Source organism: Scyliorhinus torazame, chromosome 11 (genome assembly GCF_047496885.1).
Source record: "Scyliorhinus torazame isolate Kashiwa2021f chromosome 11, sScyTor2.1, whole genome shotgun sequence".
NCBI lineage: Eukaryota > Metazoa > Chordata > Chondrichthyes > Carcharhiniformes > Scyliorhinidae > Scyliorhinus > Scyliorhinus torazame.
Window position 1 is genome coordinate 257,653,917 of NC_092717.1, and position 17,016 is coordinate 257,670,932.

The window sequence follows — 17,016 nt, forward strand, 5'->3', positions numbered from 1 at the left end:
GAGTGAGTGTGTGAGTATGAGAGTGAGTGTGTGTGTATGAGGGTGAGTGTGTGTGTATGAGAGTGAGTGAGTGAGTATGAGAGTGAGTGTGTGAGTATGAGAGTGAGTGTGTGAGTATGAGAGTGAGTGTGTGAGTATGAGGGTGAGTGTGTGAGTATGAGAGTGAGTGTGTGAGTATGAGAGTGAGTGTGTGTGTATGAGGGTGAGTGTGTGTGTATGAGAGTGAGTGTGTGTGTACGAGAGTGAGTGTGTGAGTATGAGAGTGAGTGTGTGTGCATGAGGGTGAGTGTGTGTGTATGAGAGTGAGTGTGTGTGTGTGTGAGAGTGAGTGTGTGAGTATGAGAGTGAGTGTGTGAGAATGAGAGTGAGTGTGTGAGTATGAGGGTGAGTGTGTGAGTATGAGAGTGAGTGTGTGAGTATGAGAGTGAGTGTGTGTGTATGAGGGTGAGTGAGTGAGTATGAGAGTGAGTGTGTGTGTATGAGAGTGAGTGTGTGTGTATGAGAGTGAGTGAGTGAGTATGAGAGTGAGTGTGTGAGTATGAGAGTGAGTGTGTGTGTATGAGGGTGACTGTGTGTGTATGAGAGTGAGTGTTTGTGTATGAGAGTGAGTGTGTGAGTATGAGAGTGAGTGAGTGAGTATGAGAGTGAGTGTGAGTATGAGAGTGAGTGTGTGAGTATGAGAGTGAGTGTGTGTGTATGAGAGTGAGTGTGTGAGTATGAGAGTGAGTGTGTGAGTATGAGAGTGAGTGTGTGAGTATGAGAGTGAGTGTGTGAGTATGAGAGTGAGTGTGTGTGTGAGAGTGAGTGTGTGAGTATGAGAGTGAGTGTGTGAGTATGAGAGTGAGTGTGTGTGTATGAGGGTGAGTGTGTGAGTATGAGAGTGAGTGTGTGAGTATGAGGGTGAGTGTGTGAGTATGAGGGTGAGTGTGTGTGTATGACAGTGAGTGTGTGAGTATGAGAGTGAGTGAGTGAGTATGAGGGTGTGTGTGTGTGTATGAGAGTGAGTGTGTGTGTATGAGAGTGAGTGTGTGTGTAAGAGAGTGAGTGTGTGAGTATGAGAATGAGTGTGTGTGTATGAGAGTGAGTGTGTGAGTATAAGAGTGAGTGTGTGTGTATGAGAGTGAGTGTGTGTGTATGAGAGTGAGTGTGTGAGTATGAGAGTGAGTGTGTGAGTATGAGGGTGAGTGTGTGTGTATGAGAGTGAGTGTGTGAGTATGAGAGTGAGTGAGTGAGTATGAGTGTGTGTGTGTGTGTGTATGAGAGTGAGTGTGTGTGTATGAGAGTGAGTGTGTGTGTATGAGAGTGAGTGTGTGAGTATGAGAGTGAGTGAGTGAGTATGAGGGTGAGTGTGTGAGTATGAGAGTGAGTGTGTGAGTATGAGAGTGAGTGTGTGTGTATGAGGGTGAGTGTGTGTGTATGAGAGTGAGTGAGTGAGTATGAGAGTGAGTGTGTGAGTATGAGAGTGAGTGTGTGAGTATGAGAGTGAGTGTGTGAGTATGAGAGTGAGTGTGTGTGTATGAGAGTGAGTGTGTGTGTACGAGAGTGAGTGTGTGAGTATGAGAGTGAGTGTGTGTGCATGAGGGTGAGTGTGTGTGTATGAGAGTGAGTGTGTGTGTGTGTGAGAGTGAGTGTGTGAGTATGAGAGTGAGTGTGTGAGAATGAGAGTGAGTGTGTGAGTATGAGGGTGAGTGTGTGAGTATGAGAGTGAGTGTGTGAGTATGAGAGTGAGTGTGTGTGTATGAGGGTGAGTGAGTGAGTATGAGAGTGAGTGTGTGTGTATGAGAGTGAGTGTGTGTGTATGAGAGTGAGTGAGTGAGTATGAGAGTGAGTGTGTGAGTATGAGAGTGAGTGTGTGTGTATGAGGGTGACTGTGTGTGTATGAGAGTGAGTGTTTGTGTATGAGAGTGAGTGTGTGAGTATGAGAGTGAGTGAGTGAGTATGAGAGTGAGTGTGAGTATGAGAGTGAGTGTGTGAGTATGAGAGTGAGTGTGTGTGTATGAGAGTGAGTGTGTGTGTATGAGAGTGAGTGTGTGAGTATGAGAGTGAGTGTGTGAGTATGAGTGAGAGTGAGTGTGTGAGTATGAGAGTGAGTGTGTGAGTATGAGAGTGAGTGTGTGTGTGAGTGAGTGTGTGAGTATGAGGGTGAGTGCGTGTGTATGAGAGTGAGTGTGTGAGTATGAGAGTGAGTGTGTGAGTATGAGAGTGAGTGTGTGAGTATGAGAGTGAGTGTGTGTGTATGAGAGTGAGTGTGTGTGTGAGAGAGTGAGTATGTGAGTATGAGAGTGAGTGTGTGAGTATGAGAGTGAGTGTGTGAGTATGAGGGTGAGTGTGTGAGTATGAGGGTGAGTTTGTGAGTATGAGAGTGAGTGTGTGAGTATGAGGGTGAGTGTGTGAGTATGAGAGTGAGTGTGTGAGTATGAGAGTGAGTGTGTGTGTGAGAGTGAGTGTGTGAGTATGAGAGTGAGTGTGTGTGTCTGAGAGTGAGTGTGTGTGTATGAGAGTGAGTGTGTGAGTATGAGAGTGAGTGTGTGAGTATGAGGGTGAGTGTGTGAGTATGAGAGTGTGTGTGTGAGTATGAGGGTGAGTGTGTGAGTATGAGAGTGAGTGTGTGTGTATGAGAGTGAGTGTGTGAGTATGAGAGTGAGTGTGTGTGTGTGAGAGTGAGTGTGTGAGTATGAGAGTGAGTGTGTGAGTATGAGGGTGAGTGTGTGTGTATGAGGGTGAGTGTGTGAGTATGAGAGTGAGTGTGTGTGTATGAGAGTGAGTGTGTGAGTATGAGAGTGAGTGTGTGTATGAGAGTGAGTGTGTGAGTATGAGAGTGAGTGTGTGAGTATGAGAGTGAGTGTGTGTGTATGAGAGTGAGTGTGTGAGTATGAGAGTGAGTGTGTGAGTATGAGGTTGAGTGTGTGAGTATGAGAGTGAGTGTGTGTGTATGAGAGTGAGTGTGTGAGTATGAGAGTGAGTGTGTGAGTATGAGGGTGAGTGTGTGTGTATGAGAGTGAGTGTGTGAGTATGAGAGTGAGTGTGTGAGTATGAGGGTGAGTGTGTGAGTATGAGAGTGAGTGTGTGTGAGTATGAGAGTGAGTGTGTGTGTATGAGAGTGAGTGTGTGAGTATGAGAGTGAGTGTGTGTGTATGAGAGTGAGTGTGTGAGTATGAGAGTGAGTGTGTGAGTATGCGAGTGAGTGTGTGTGTATGAGGGTGAGTGTGTGTGTATGAGAGTGAGTGTGTGTGTATGAGGGTGAGTGTGTGAGTATGAGAGTGAGTGTGTGTGTATGAGGGTGAGTGAGTGAGTATGAGGGTGAGTGTGTGAGTATGAGAGTGAGTGTGTGTGTGTGAGAGTGAGTGTGTGAGTATGAGAGTGAGTGTGTGAGTATGAGAGTGAGTGTGTGTGTATGAGGGTGAGTGAGTGAGTATGAGAGTGAGTGTGTGAGTATGAGGGTGAGTGTGTGAGTATGAGAGTGAGTGTGTGTGTGTGAGAGTGAGTGTGTGAGTATGAGAGTGAGTGTGTGAGTATGAGAGTGAGTGTGTGAGTATGAGAGTGAGTGTGTGAGTATGAGGGTGAGTGTGTGTGTGAGAGTGAGTGTGTGAGTATGAGGGTGAGTGTGTGAGTATGAGAGTGAGTGTGTGAGTATGAGGGTGAGTGTGTGAGTATGAGAGTGTGTGTGTGAGTATGAGAGTGAGTGTGTGAGTATGAGGGTGAGTGTGTGAGTATGAGAGTGAGTGTGTGTGTGTGAGAGTGAGTGTGTGAGTATGAGAGTGAGTGTGTGAGTATGAGAGTGAGTGTGTGTGTATGAGAGTGTGTGTGTGTGTGTGAGAGTGAGTGTGTGAGTATGAGAGTGAGTGAGTGTGTGTGAGAGTGAGTGTGTGAGTATGAGAGGGAGTGTGTGTGTGTGAGAGTGAGTGTGTGAGTATGATAGTGAGTGTGTGAGTATGAGAGTGAGTGTGTGTGTATGAGGGTGAGTGAGTGAGTATGAGGGTGAGTGTGTGAGTATGAGGGTGAGTGTGTGAGTATGAGAGTGAGTGTGTGAGTATGAGAGTGAGTGTGTGAGTATGAGAGTGAGTGTGTGAGTATGAGAGTGAGTGTGTGAGTATGAGGGTGAGTGTGTGTGTGTGAGGGTGAGTGTGTGAGTATGAGAGTGAGTGTGTGTGTATGAGGGTGAGTGTGTGTGTATGAGGGTGAGTGTGTGTGTATGAGAGTGAGTGTGTGAGTATGAGGGTGAGTGTGTATGTATGAGAGTGAGTGTGTGAGTATGAGAGTGAGTGTGTGAGTATGAGGGTGAGTGTGTGAGTATGAGAGTGAGTGTGTGTGTATGAGAGTGAGTGTGTGAGTATGAGAGTGAGTGTGTGAGTATGAGGATGAGTGTGTGAGTATGAGAGTGAGTGTGTGTGTATGAGAGTGAGTGTGTGAGTATGAGAGTGAGTGAGTGTGTATGAGAGTGAGTGTGTGAGTATGAGAGTGAGTGTGTGTGTATGAGTGTGAGTGTGTGTGTATGAGAGTGAGTGTGTATGAGAGTGAGTGTGTGTGTATGAGAGTGAGTGAGTGTGTATGAGAGTGAGTGTGTGAGTATGAGAGTGAGTGTGTGTGTATGAGAGTGAGTGTGTATGAGAGTGAGTGTGTGTGTATGAGAGTGAGTGAGTGTGTATGAGAGTGCGTGTGTGAGTATGAGAGTGAGTGTGTGAGTATGAGAGTGAGTGAGTGAGTATGAGAGTGAGTGTGTGTGTATGAGAGTGAGTGTGTGAGTATGAGAGTGAGTGTGTGAGTATGAGAGTGAGTGTGGAAGTATGAGAGTGAGTGTGTGAGAGTGAGTGTGGTTGTATGAGAGTAAGTGTGTGAGTATGAGAGTGAGTGTGTGTGTATGAGAGTGAGTGTGTGAGTATGAGAGTGAGTGTGTGTGTATGAGAGTGAGTGTGTGTGTATGAGAGTGAGTGTGTGAGTATGAGGGTGAGTGTGTGAGTATGAGAGTGAGTGTGTGTGTATGAGAGTGAGTGTGTGTGTATGAGAGTGAGTGTGTGAGTATGAGAGAGAGTGTGTGAGTATGAGAGTGAGTGTGTGTGTATGAGAGTGAGAGTGTGTGTATGAGAATGAGTGTGTGTGTATGAGAGTTAGTGTGTGAGTATGAGAGTGAGTGTGTGAGTATGAGGGTGAGTGTGTGAGTATGAGGGTGAGTGTGTGAGTATGAGAATGAGTGTGTGTGTATGAGAGTTAGTGTGTGAGTATGAGAGTGAGTGTGTGAGTATGAGAGTGAGTGTGTAAGTATGAGAGTGAGTGTGTGAGAGTGAGTGTGGTTGTATGAGAGTGAGTGTGTGAGTATGAGAGTGAGTGTGTGAGTATGAGGGTGAGTGTGTGAGTATTAGGGTGAGTGTGTGAGTATGAGAATGAGTGTGTGTGTATGAGAGTTAGTGTGTGAGTATGAGAGTGAGTGTGTGAGTATGAGAGTGAGTGTGTAAGTATGAGAGTGAGTGTGTGAGAGTGAGTGTGGTTGTATGAGAGTGAGTGTGTGAGTATGAGAGTGAGTGAGTGAGTATGAGAGTGAGTGTGTGTGTATGAGAGTGAGTGTGTGAGGATGAGAGTGAGTGTGTAAGTATGAGAGTGAGTGTGTGAGTATGAGAGTGAGTGTGTGTGTATGAGAGTGAGTGTGTGTGTATGAGAGTGAGTGTGTGAGTATGAGAGTGAGTGTGTGTGTATGAGAGTGAGTGTGTGAGTATGAGAGTGAGTGTGTGTGCATGCGAGTGAGTGTGTGAGTATGAGAGTGAGTGTGTGAGTATGAGAGTGAGTGTGTGTGTATGAGAGTGAGTGTGTGAGTATGAGAGTGAGTGTGTGAGTATGAGGGTGTGTGTGTGAGTATGAGAGTGAGTGTGTGAGTATGAGAGTGAGTGTGTGAGAGTGAGTATGGTTGTATGAGAGTGAGTGTGTGAGTATGAGAGTGAGTGTGTGTGTATGAGAGTGTGTGTGTATGAGAGTGAGTGTGTGAGTATGAGAGTGTGAGTATGAGGGTGAGTGTGTGAGTATGAGAGTGAGTGTGTGAGTATGAGAGTGAGTGTGTGAGTATGAGAGTGAGTGTGTAAGTATGAGAGTGAGTGTGTGAGAGTGAGTGTGGTTGTATGAGAGTGAGTGTGAGTATGAGAGTGAGTGTGTGAGTATGAGAGTGAGTGTGTAAGTATGAGAGTGAGTGTGTGAGAGTGAGTGTGGTTGTATGAGAGTGAGTGTGAGTATGAGAGTGAGTGTGTGAGTATGAGAGTGAGTGTGTGAGTATGAGAGTGAGTGTGTGAGTATGAGAGTGAGTGTGTAAGTATGAGAGTGAGTGTGTGAGAGTGAGTGTGGTTGTATGAGAGTGAGTGTGAGTATGAGAGTGAGTGTGTGAGTATGAGAGTGAGTGTGTGAGTATGAGAGTGAGTGTGTAAGTATGAGAGTGAGTGTGTGAGAGTGAGTGTGGTTGTATGAGAGTGAGTGTGTGAGTATGAGAGTGAGTGTGTGAGTATGAGAGTGAGTGTGTGAGTATGAGAGTGAGTGTGTGTGTATGAGGGTGAGTGTGTGTGTATGAGAGTGAGTGAGTGAGTATGAGAGTGAGTGTGTGAGTATGAGAGTGAGTGTGTGTGTATGAGGGTGACTGTGTGTGTATGAGAGTGAGTGTGTGAGTATGAGAGTGAGTGTGTGAGTATGAGAGTAAGTGTGTGAGTATGAGAGAGAGTGTGTGAGTATGAGGGTGAGTGTGTGAGTATGAGAGTGAGTGTGTGAGTATGAGGGTGAGTGTGTGAGTATGAGAGTGAGTGTGTGTGTATGAGAGTGAGTGTGTGTGTATGAGAGTGAGTGTGTGAGTATGAGAGAGAGTGTGTGAGTATGAGAGTGAGTGTGTGTGTATGAGAATGAGTGTGTGTGTATGAGAGTTAGTGTGTGAGTATGAGAGTGAGTGTGTGAGTATGAGGGTGAGTGTGTGAGTATGAGGGTGAGTGTGTGAGTTTGAGAATGAGTGTGTGTGTATGAGAGTTAGTGTGTGAGTATGAGAGTGAGTGTGTGAGTATGAGAGTGAGTGTGTAAGTATGAGAGTGAGTGTGTGAGAGTGAGTGTGGTTGTATGAGAGTGAGTGTGTGAGTATGAGAGTGAGTGTGTGAGTATGAGGGTGAGTGTGTGAGTATGAGGGTGAGTGTGTGAGTATGAGAATGAGTGTGTGTGTATGAGAGTTAGTGTGTGAGTATGAGAGTGAGTGTGTGAGTATGAGAGTGAGTGTGTAAGTATGAGAGTGAGTGTGTGAGAGTGAGTGTGGTTGTATGAGAGTGAGTGTGTGAGTATGAGAGTGAGTGTGTGAGTATGAGAGTGAGTGAGTGAGTATGAGAGTGAGTGTGTGAGTATGAGAGTGAGTGTGTGAGTATGAGAGTGAGTGTGTAAGTATGAGAGTGAGTGTGTGAGTATGAGAGTGAGTGTGTGAGTATGAGAGTGAGTGTGTGAGTATGAGAGTGAGTGTGTGTGTATGAGAGTGAGTGTGTGAGTATGAGAGTGAGTGTGTGAGTATGAGGGTGTGTGTGAGTATGAGAGTGAGTGTGTGAGTATGAGAGTGAGTGTGTGAGAGTGAGTGTGGTTGTATGAGAGTGAGTGTGTGAGTATGAGAGTGAGTGTGTGTGTATGAGAGTGTGTGTGTATGAGAGTCAGTGTGTGAGTATGAGAGTGTGAGTATGAGGGTGAGTGTGTGAGTATGAGAGTGAGTGTGTGAGTATGAGAGTGAGTGTGTATGTATGAGAGTGAGTGTGTGAGAGTGAGTGTGGTTGTATGAGCGTGAGTGTGAGTATGAGAGTGAGTGTGTGAGTATGAGAGTGAGTGTGTGAGTATGAGAGTGAGTGTGTGTGTATGAGGGTGAGTGTGTGTGTATGAGAGTGAGTGAGTGAGTATGAGAGTGAGTGTGTGAGTATGAGAGTTAGTGTGTGAGTATGAGAGTGAGTGTGTGAGTATGAGAGTGAGTGTGTAAGTATGAGAGTGAGTGTGTGAGTATGAGGGTGAGTGTGTGAGTTTGAGAATGAGTGTGTGTGTATGAGAGTTAGTGTGTGAGTATGAGAGTGAGTGTGTGAGTATGAGAGTGAGTGTGTAAGTATGAGAGTGAGTGTGTGAGAGTGAGTGTGGTTGTATGAGAGTGAGTGTGTGAGTATGAGAGTGAGTGTGTGAGTATGAGGGTGAGTGTGTGAGTATGAGGGTGAGTGTGTGAGTATGAGAATGAGTGTGTGTGTATGAGAGTTAGTGTGTGAGTATGAGAGTGAGTGTGTGAGTATGAGAGTGAGTGTGTAAGTATGAGAGTGAGTGTGTGAGAGTGAGTGTGGTTGTATGAGAGTGAGTGTGTGAGTATGAGAGTGAGTGTGTGAGTATGAGAGTGAGTGAGTGAGTATGAGAGTGAGTGTGTGTGTATGAGAGTGAGTGTGTGAGTATGAGAGTGAGTGTGTAAGTATGAGAGTGAGTGTGTGAGTATGAGAGTGAGTGTGTGAGTATGAGAGTGAGTGTGTGTGTATGAGAGTGAGTGTGTGAGTATGAGAGTGAGTGTGTGAGTATGAGGGTGTGTGTGAGTATGAGAGTGAGTGTGTGAGTATGAGAGTGAGTGTGTGAGAGTGAGTGTGGTTGTATGAGAGTGAGTGTGTGAGTATGAGAGTGAGTGTGTGTGTATGAGAGTGTGTGTGTACGAGAGTGAGTGTGTGAGTATGAGAGTGTGAGTATGAGGGTGAGTGTGTGAGTATGAGAGTGAGTGTGTGAGTATGGGAGTGAGTGTGTAAGTATGAGAGTGAGTGTGTGAGAGTGAGTGTGGTTGTATGAGAGTGAGTGTGAGTATGAGAGTGAGTGTGTGAGTATGAGAGTGAGTGTGTGAGTATGAGAGTGAGTGAGTGAGTTTGAGAGTGAGTGTGTAAGTATGAGAGTGAGTGAGTGAGTATCAGAGTGAGTGTGTGTGTATGAGGGTGTGTGTGTATGAGAGTGAGTGTGTGAGTATGAGAGTGTGAGTATGAGGGTGAGTGTGTGAGTATGAGAGTGAGTGTGTGAGTATGAGAGTGAGTGTGTAAGTATGAGAGTGAGTGTGTGAGAGTGAGTGTGGTTGTATGAGAGTGAGTGTGAGTATGAGAGTGAGTGTGTGAGTATGAGAGTGAGTGTGTAAGTATGAGAGTGAGTGTGTGAGAGTGAGTGTGGTTGTATGAGAGTGAGTGTGTGTGTATGAGAGTGAGTGTGTGAGTATGAGAGTGAGTGTGTGAGTATGAGAGTGAGTGTGTGTGTATGAGAGTGAGTGTGTGAGTATGAGGGTGAGTGTGTGAGTATGAGAGTGAGTGTGTGAGTATGAGAGTGAGTGTGTGTGTATGAGAGTGAGTGTGTGAGTATGAGGGTGAGTGTGTGAGTATGAGAGTGAGTGTGTGAGTATGAGAGTGAGTGTGTAAGTATGAGAGTGAGCGTGTGAGAGTGAGTGTGGTTGTATGAGAGTGAGTGTGTGAGTATGAGAGTGTGTGTGTATGAGAGTGAGTGTGTGAGTATGAGAGTGAGTGTGTGAGTATGAGAGTGAGTGTGTGTGTATGAGCGTGAGTGTGTGAGTATGAGAGTGAGTGTGTGAGTATGAGAGTGAGTGTGTGAGTATGAGAGTGAGTGTCTGAGTATGAGAGTGAGTGTGTATGTATGAGGGTGAGTGAGTGAGTATGAGGGTGAGTGTGTGAGTATGAGAGTGAGTGTGTGTGTATGAGAGTGAGTGTGTGAGTATGAGAGTGAGTGTGTGAGTATGAGAGTGAGTGTGTGTGTATGAGAGTGAGTGAGTGAGTATGAGAGTGAGTGTGTGTGTGAGTATGAGAGTGAGTGTGTGTGTATGAGAGTGAGTGTGTGAGTATGAGAGTGAGTGTGTGTGTATGAGAGTGAGTGTGTGAGTATGAGAGTGAGTGTGTGAGTATGAGCGTGAGTGTGTGAGTATGAGAGTGAGTGTGTGAGTATGAGGGTGAGTGTGTGAGTATGAGAGTGAGTGTGTGTGTATGAGCGTGAGTGTGTGAGTATGAGAGTGAGTGTGTGAGTATGAGAGTGAGTGTGTGTGTATGAGAGTGAGTGTGTGAGTATGAGAGTGAGTGTGTGAGAACATAAGAACATAAGAACTAGGAGCAGGAGTAGGCCATCTGGCCCCTCGCGCCTGCTCCGCCATTCAATGAGATCGTGGCTGATCTTTTGTGGACTCAGCTCCACTTTCCGGCCCGAACACCATAACCCTTAATCCCTTTATTCTTCAAAAAACTATCTATCTTTATCTTAAACACATTTAATGAAAGAGCCTCTACTGCTTCACTGGGCAAGGAATTTCATAGATTCACAACCCTTTGGGTGAAGAAGTTCCTCCTAAACTCAGTCCTAAATCCACTTCCCCTTATTTTGAGGCTATGCCCCCTAGTTCTGCTTTCACCCGCCAGTGGAAACAACCTGCCCGCATCTATCCTATCGATTCCCTTCATAATTGTATATGTTTCTCTAAGATCCCCCCTCATCCTTCTAAATTCCAACGAGTACAGTCCCAGTCTACTCAACCTCTCCTCGTAATCCAACCCCTTCAGCTCTGGGATTAACCTGGTGAATCTCCTCTGCACACCCTCCAGTGCCAATACGTCCTTTCTCAGGTAAGGAGACCAAAACTGAACACCATACTCCAGGTGTGTCCTCACTAACACCTTATACAATTGCAGCAGAACCTCCCTAGTCTTAAACTCCATCCCTCTAGCAATGAAGTCAAAATTCCATTCGCCTTCTTAATCACCTGTTGCACCTGTAAACCATCTTTTTGCGACTCATGCACTAGCACACCCAGGTCTCTCTGCACAGCAGCATGTTTTAATATTTTATCATTTAAATAATAATCCCTTTTGCTGTTATTCCTACCAAAATGGATAACCTCACATTTGTCAACATTGTATTCCATCTGCCAGACCCGAGTCCATTCACTTAGCCTATCCAAATCCCTCTGCAGACTTCCAGTATCCTCTGCACTTTTTGCTTTACCACTTATCTTAGTGTCGTCTGCAAACTTGGACACATTGCCCTTGGTCCCCAACTCCAAATCATCTATGTAAATTGTGAACAGTTGTGGGCCCAACACTGATCCCTGAGGGACACCACTAGCTACTGATTGCCAACCAGAGGAACACCCATTTATCCCCACTCTTTGCTTTCTATTAATTAACCAATCCTCTGTCCATGCTCCTACTTTCCCCTTAATGCCATGCATCTTTATCTTATGCAACAACCTTTTGTGTGGAACCTTGTCAAAGGCTTTCTGGAAATCCAGATATACCACATCCATTGGCTCCCGGTTATCTACCGCACTGTTAATGTCCTCAAAAAATTCCACTAAATTAGTTAGGCACGACCTGCCCTTTATGAACCCATGCTGCGTCTGCCCAATGGGACAATTTCCATACAGATGCCTCGCTATTTCTTCCTTGATGATAGATTCCAGCCACTTCCCTACTACCGAAGTTAAGCTCACTGGCCTATAATTACCCGTTTTCTGCCTACCTCCTTTTTTAAACAGTGGTGTCACGTTTGCTAATTTCCAATCCGCCGGGACCACCCCAGAGTCCAGTGAAGTTTGGTAAATTATCACTCGTGCATTTGCAATTTCCCTAGCCATCTCTTTTAGCACTCTGGGATGCATTCTATCAGGGCCAGGAGACTTGTCTACCTTTAGCTCCATTAGCTTGCCCATCACTACCTCCATGGTGATAACAATCCTCTCAAGGTCCTCACCTGTCATAGCCTCATTTCCATCAGTCACTGGCATGTTATTTGTGTCTTCCGCTGTGAAGACCGACCCAAAGAACCTGTTCAGTTCCTCAGCCATTTCCTCATCTCCCATTATTAAATCTCCCTTCTCGGGCAGCACGGTGGTGCAGTGGTTAGCGCTGCTGCCTCACGGCTCCGAGGTCCCAGGTTTGATCCCGGCTTTGGGTCACTGTCCGTGTGGAGTTTGCACATTCTCCCAGTGTTTGCGTGGGTTTTGCCCCCACAACCCAAAGATGTGCAAGGTAAATGGATTGAACACGCTAAATTGCGCACTAAACATTGCCACTTTGTATGCTTTTTCCTTCAATTTGATACGCTCCCTTATTTCCTTAGATATCCACGGTCGATTTTCCCTCTTTCTACCATCCTTCCTTTTTGTTGGTATAAACCTTGAGTGAGTGTGTGAGTATGAGAGTGAGTGTGTGAGTATGAAAGTGAGTGCTCGATGTATATGAGTGCGCGGTGTACATGAGAACGTATATGAATGAGAGCGTGTTTCCATGAGAGTGTGTGGATCATGATGCACGTGTATATGCAAATGCATGTTTATATGAGAGTGCGCGTGCATATGAGAGTGCGCATGTATATCAGAGTGTGCGATGTATATCAGAGTGTGCGCATGTATATCAGAGTACGCGCGCATTCAAGAATGCACGTGTATATAAGTGTGCGTATGTACGAGAGTGCCTGTGACTATGAGTGCCTGTGTATACGAGAGTGCCTGCGTATACGAGAGGGCCTGTGTATACGAGAGTGCCTGTGTATACGAGAGGGCCTGCGTATACGAGAGGGCCTGTGTATACGAGAGTGTCTGTGTATACGAGAGGGCCTGTGTATATGAGAGTGCCTGTGTATACGAGAGTGCCTGTGTATACGAGAGTGCCTGTGTATACGAGAGGGCCTGTGTATACGAGAGGGCCTGTGTATACGAGAGTGCCTGTGCATACGAGAGTGCCTGTGTATACGAGAGTGCCTGTGGATACGAGAGTGCCTGTGCATACGAGAGTGCCTGTGTATACGAGAGTGCCTGTGCATACGAGAGTGCCTGTGTATACGAGAGTGCATGTATATATGAGGGCGTGCATATATATGAGAGTGCACGTGAATATGAGAGTGCATGTGTAAAAGTAATAATAATCTTTATTATTGTCACAAGTAGGCTTACATTAACGCTGCAATGAAGTTACTGTGAAAATCCCCTCGTCGCCACATTCCGGCGCCTGTTCGGGTACACGGAGGGAGAATTCAGAGTGTCCAATTCATCTAACAGCACGCCTTGTTTTTATGAGAGTGCTGAAGTATATGAGTGCATGTGTATATGAGAATGCACCTGTATACTAGAGAACGCATGTATACTAGAGTGCGAGTGTATATGTGAGTACGTGTGTATATGAGTATGTATGTGGGGTGTGCATCCGTGTGTGTCTGAGTACACATTTATTTGAGAGTGTGTGTATATTGGGAGTGTGCTTGTGCATAAGTGTGCATGCCTCTGAGAGTATGTGTATATGAGAGTATGTGTGAGTATATGAGGCTCATATCTATATTTATGTGTCTATCCATCTGTGTATATTTGCTGAATATATTCAGCAGTTTGCGGTGTTAAGCTGCAATGTACCGACTGTTCCAACGTTCTCGATGAGCGGATGAGGTCACCATGGGGATGTCTATGGAATGGTTTCCACAGCTTACCTGGCTGGTTGGAGGGGGAGACGACATTGTGCTGTAAGCTGGTGGGACCATCGCCAATTGCCTCTGTAGGAGTTGCATTATGGTGGCTATATCCACCGTCATCCGAGATTCCAGCCTTCAATAAGGAGAAAGTGAAAGAGGTAAAACAATGTGTTCACATCACAGCAAAGCTTCGGGCCTGCAGTAACCGTCACACAGTCATTACCTGTTCAACTGCTTCTGTAAGAGCCGCAACCGGCAATCGATATCTGACCAATGTCGACTCATTGACCCTGGTTCCTCATCAGTACCAACTGTGGTCACCGCTGGGCGGGGCACCTCCTGATTCTGGCAGGCGTTAGAATCAGTCCAAAAACTGAAGATGTTAGAAACGCTGGCAAGGGCACCTTTGAAAGACAAACAGGAAGAGGGGTCATGCTGGATTGGGACAAGCTGTCAGTTCACAGCTCAGGCCGGAGCTCTGAGTCTGAGCAACTGCAGCAGCCCAGGAACAATAGACAAGCAACAGTACAGCGAATAATTCACCTAATGGCTGTGTACCTGAGAGTGGGGCACCCAGTGGGTGTGTACCTGAGAGTGGGACACCCAGTGGGTGTGTACCTGAGAGTGGGGCACCCAGTGGGTGTGTACCTGAGACTGGGGCACCCAGCGGGTGTGTACCTGAGAGTGGGGCACCCAGCGGGTGTGTACCTGAGACTGGGGCACCCAGTGGGTGTGTACCTGAGACTGGGGCACCCAGCGGGTGTGTCTGTGGGGCTGGGTCACCCAGCGGGTGAGTATCTGGGTCACGCAGCGGGTGTGTCTGTGGGGCTGGGTCACCCAGCGGGTGAGTATCTGGGTCACGCAGCGGGTGTGTCTGTGGGGCTGGGTCACGCAGCGGGTGTGTCTGTGGGGCTGGGTCACCCAGCGGGTGTGTCTGTGGGGAGTACCTCTTTTGCTCTCCACCCCCAGTTGCGTCTCACTCCGGGTTAGAATGTCTGCACTCCCGGCCGTGGCCTTTGCTTCAGAAAGTTCAATGTTGTTGGAGGAGGGAGGGTCCTTCCCTCTGCTGCTCACTCGAGTGAGGGAGGAGGAGGCGGTGTGGCCTTTATCCGCAGCCTGAGTGATCAGATCCCCTGTCCTCGCTGCTTCCTCACCCTCAGGCCCTGATCCCGACTTGGCATCATCTGTAATATAAAGAGAGGAATATTTGCAGAATAGACTTGTGGAAAAGGTGAGAGTCTGGAACACAATTGAACCAAACCCAAAATCAAGCAGATCAGGCGGCGAATTCATGAGGGATACAGATAGAAGTTCATAAGAATTACAAAGAACAAAGAACAAAGAATAATCCAGCACAGGAACAGGCCCTTCGGCCCTCCAACCTGTACCGGCCATGATACCAACCTTGGCCAAAACCCTCAGCACTTCCTTGTGCCGTATCCCTCTGTACCCATCCTACCCATGTATTTGTCAAGATGCCTTTTGAACGCCGTTAATGTATCTGTTTCCACAACCTCCCCTGGCAACACGTTCCAGGCACTCACCACCCTCTGTGTAAAAAACCTGCCTCGCACATCCCCTCTAAACTTGCCCCACGGACCTTAAACCTATGCCCCCTGGTGACTGACCCCTCCACCCTGGGAAAGAGTGCCTGCCCATCCACTCTATCCTCGCCCCTCATAATCTTGTAGACCTCAACCTCCGTCTTTCTATTGAAAACAGTCCGAGTCTATTCAGCCTCTCCGCATAGCTAACACCCTCCAGACCCGGCAACATCCTGGTAAACCTCCTCTGCACTCTCTCCGAAGACTCCACGTCCTTCTGGTAGTGTGGCGACCAGAATTGTGCGCAATATTCCAAGTGTGGCCGTACCAAGGTTCTATAAAACTGCAGCATGACTTGCCAGTTTTTATACTCGATGCCCCGTCCAATGAGGGCAAGCATTCCGTCTGCTTTCTTGACTACCTTGTCCGCTTGTGTTGCCACTTTCAAAGATCTGTGGACCTGCACGCCCAGATCTCGGACTTTCTATATTCCGAAGAGTTTTACCATTTACGTAAGAACATAATGTGGGATATATTTCCCTCTGTTAAGAAGGCGTACGGTGTGTTAACTTGTATTGGTAGAGGGATTGAGTTTCGGAGCCATGAGGTCATGTTGCAGCTGTACAAAACTCTGGTGCGGCCGCATTTGGAGTACTGCGTGCAATTCTGGTCGCCGCATTATGGAAAGGATGTGGAAGCATTGGAAAGGGTGCAGAGGAGATTTACCAGGATGTTGCCTGGTATGGAGGGAAGATCTTATGAGGAAAGGCTGAGGGACTTGAGGCTGTTTTCGTTAGAGAGAAGAAGGTTAAGAGGTGACTTAATTGAGGCATACAAGATGATCAGAGGATTGGATAGGGTGGACAGTGAGAGCCTTTTTCCTCGGATGGTGATGTCTAGCACGAGGGGACATAGCTTTAAATTGAGGGGAGATAGATATAGGACAGATGTCAGAGGTAGGTTCTTTACTCAGACAGTAGTAAGGGCGTGGAATGCCCTGCCTGCAACATAGAACATAGAACATAAACAATACAGCGCAGTACAGGCCCTTCGGCCCACGATGTTGCACCGAAACAAAAGCCATCTAACCTACACTATACCATTATCATCCATATGTTTATCCAATAAACTTTTAAATGCCCTCAATGTTGGCGAGTTCACTACTGTAGCAGGTAGGGCATTCCACGGCCTCACTACTCTTTGCGTAAAGAACCTGCCCCTGACCTCTGTCCTATATCTCTTACCCCTCAGTTTAAAGTTATGTCCCCTCGTGCCAGCCATTTCCATCCGCGGGAGAAGGCTCTCACTGTCCACCCTATCTAACCCTCTGATCATTTTGTATGCCTCTATTAAGTCTCCTCTTAACCTTCTTCTCTCTAACGAAAACAACCTCAAGTCCATCAGCCTTTCCTCATAAGATTTTCCCTCCATACCAGGCAACATCCTGGTAAATCTCCTCTGCACCCGTTCCAAAGCCTCCACGTCCTTCCTATAATGCGGTGACCAGAACTGTACGCAATACTCCAAATGCGGCCGTACCAGAGTTCTGTACAGCTGCAACATGACCTCCTGACTCCGGAACTCAATCCCTCTACCAATAAAGGCCAACACTCCATAGGCCTTCTTCACCACCCTATCAACCTGGGTGGCAACTTTCAGGGATCTATGTACATGGACACCTAGATCCCTCTGCTCATCCACACTTTCAAGAACTTTTCCATTAGCCAAATATTCCGCATTCCTGTTATTCCTTCCAAAGTGAATCACCTCACACTTCTCTACATTAAACTCCATTTGCCACCTCTCAGCCCAGCACTGCAGCTTATCTATATCCCTCTGTAACCTGCTACTTCCTTCCACACTATCGACAACACCACCGACTTTAGTATCGTCTGCAAATTTACTCACCCACCCTTCTGCGCCTTCCTCTCGGCCATTGATAAAAATGACAAACAGCAACGGCCCCAGAACAGATCCTTGTGGTACTCCACTTGTGACAGAACTCCATTCTGAACATTTCCCATCAACCACC

The 17,016-nt window shown here is 46.7% G+C and overlaps 1 protein-coding gene across 1 annotated transcript in view; it reads right to left on the bottom strand.

Annotated features, from left to right (window-relative positions):
* The window catches only part of LOC140385968 (voltage-gated inwardly rectifying potassium channel KCNH2-like), a gene marked incomplete at its 5' end in the record, with an annotated part of 339,017 nt that overhangs the window by 212,139 nt on the left and 109,862 nt on the right, over window positions 1–17,016 (bottom strand). Inside the window, 4 exons of the mRNA XM_072468612.1 lie at window positions 12,480–12,811; window positions 13,459–13,573; window positions 13,664–13,844; window positions 14,388–14,624. Of these exons, the coding sequence (XP_072324713.1) occupies window positions 12,480–12,811; window positions 13,459–13,573; window positions 13,664–13,844; window positions 14,388–14,624 (865 nt within the window). The remainder of the gene's footprint in view (window positions 1–12,479; window positions 12,812–13,458; window positions 13,574–13,663; window positions 13,845–14,387; window positions 14,625–17,016) is intronic.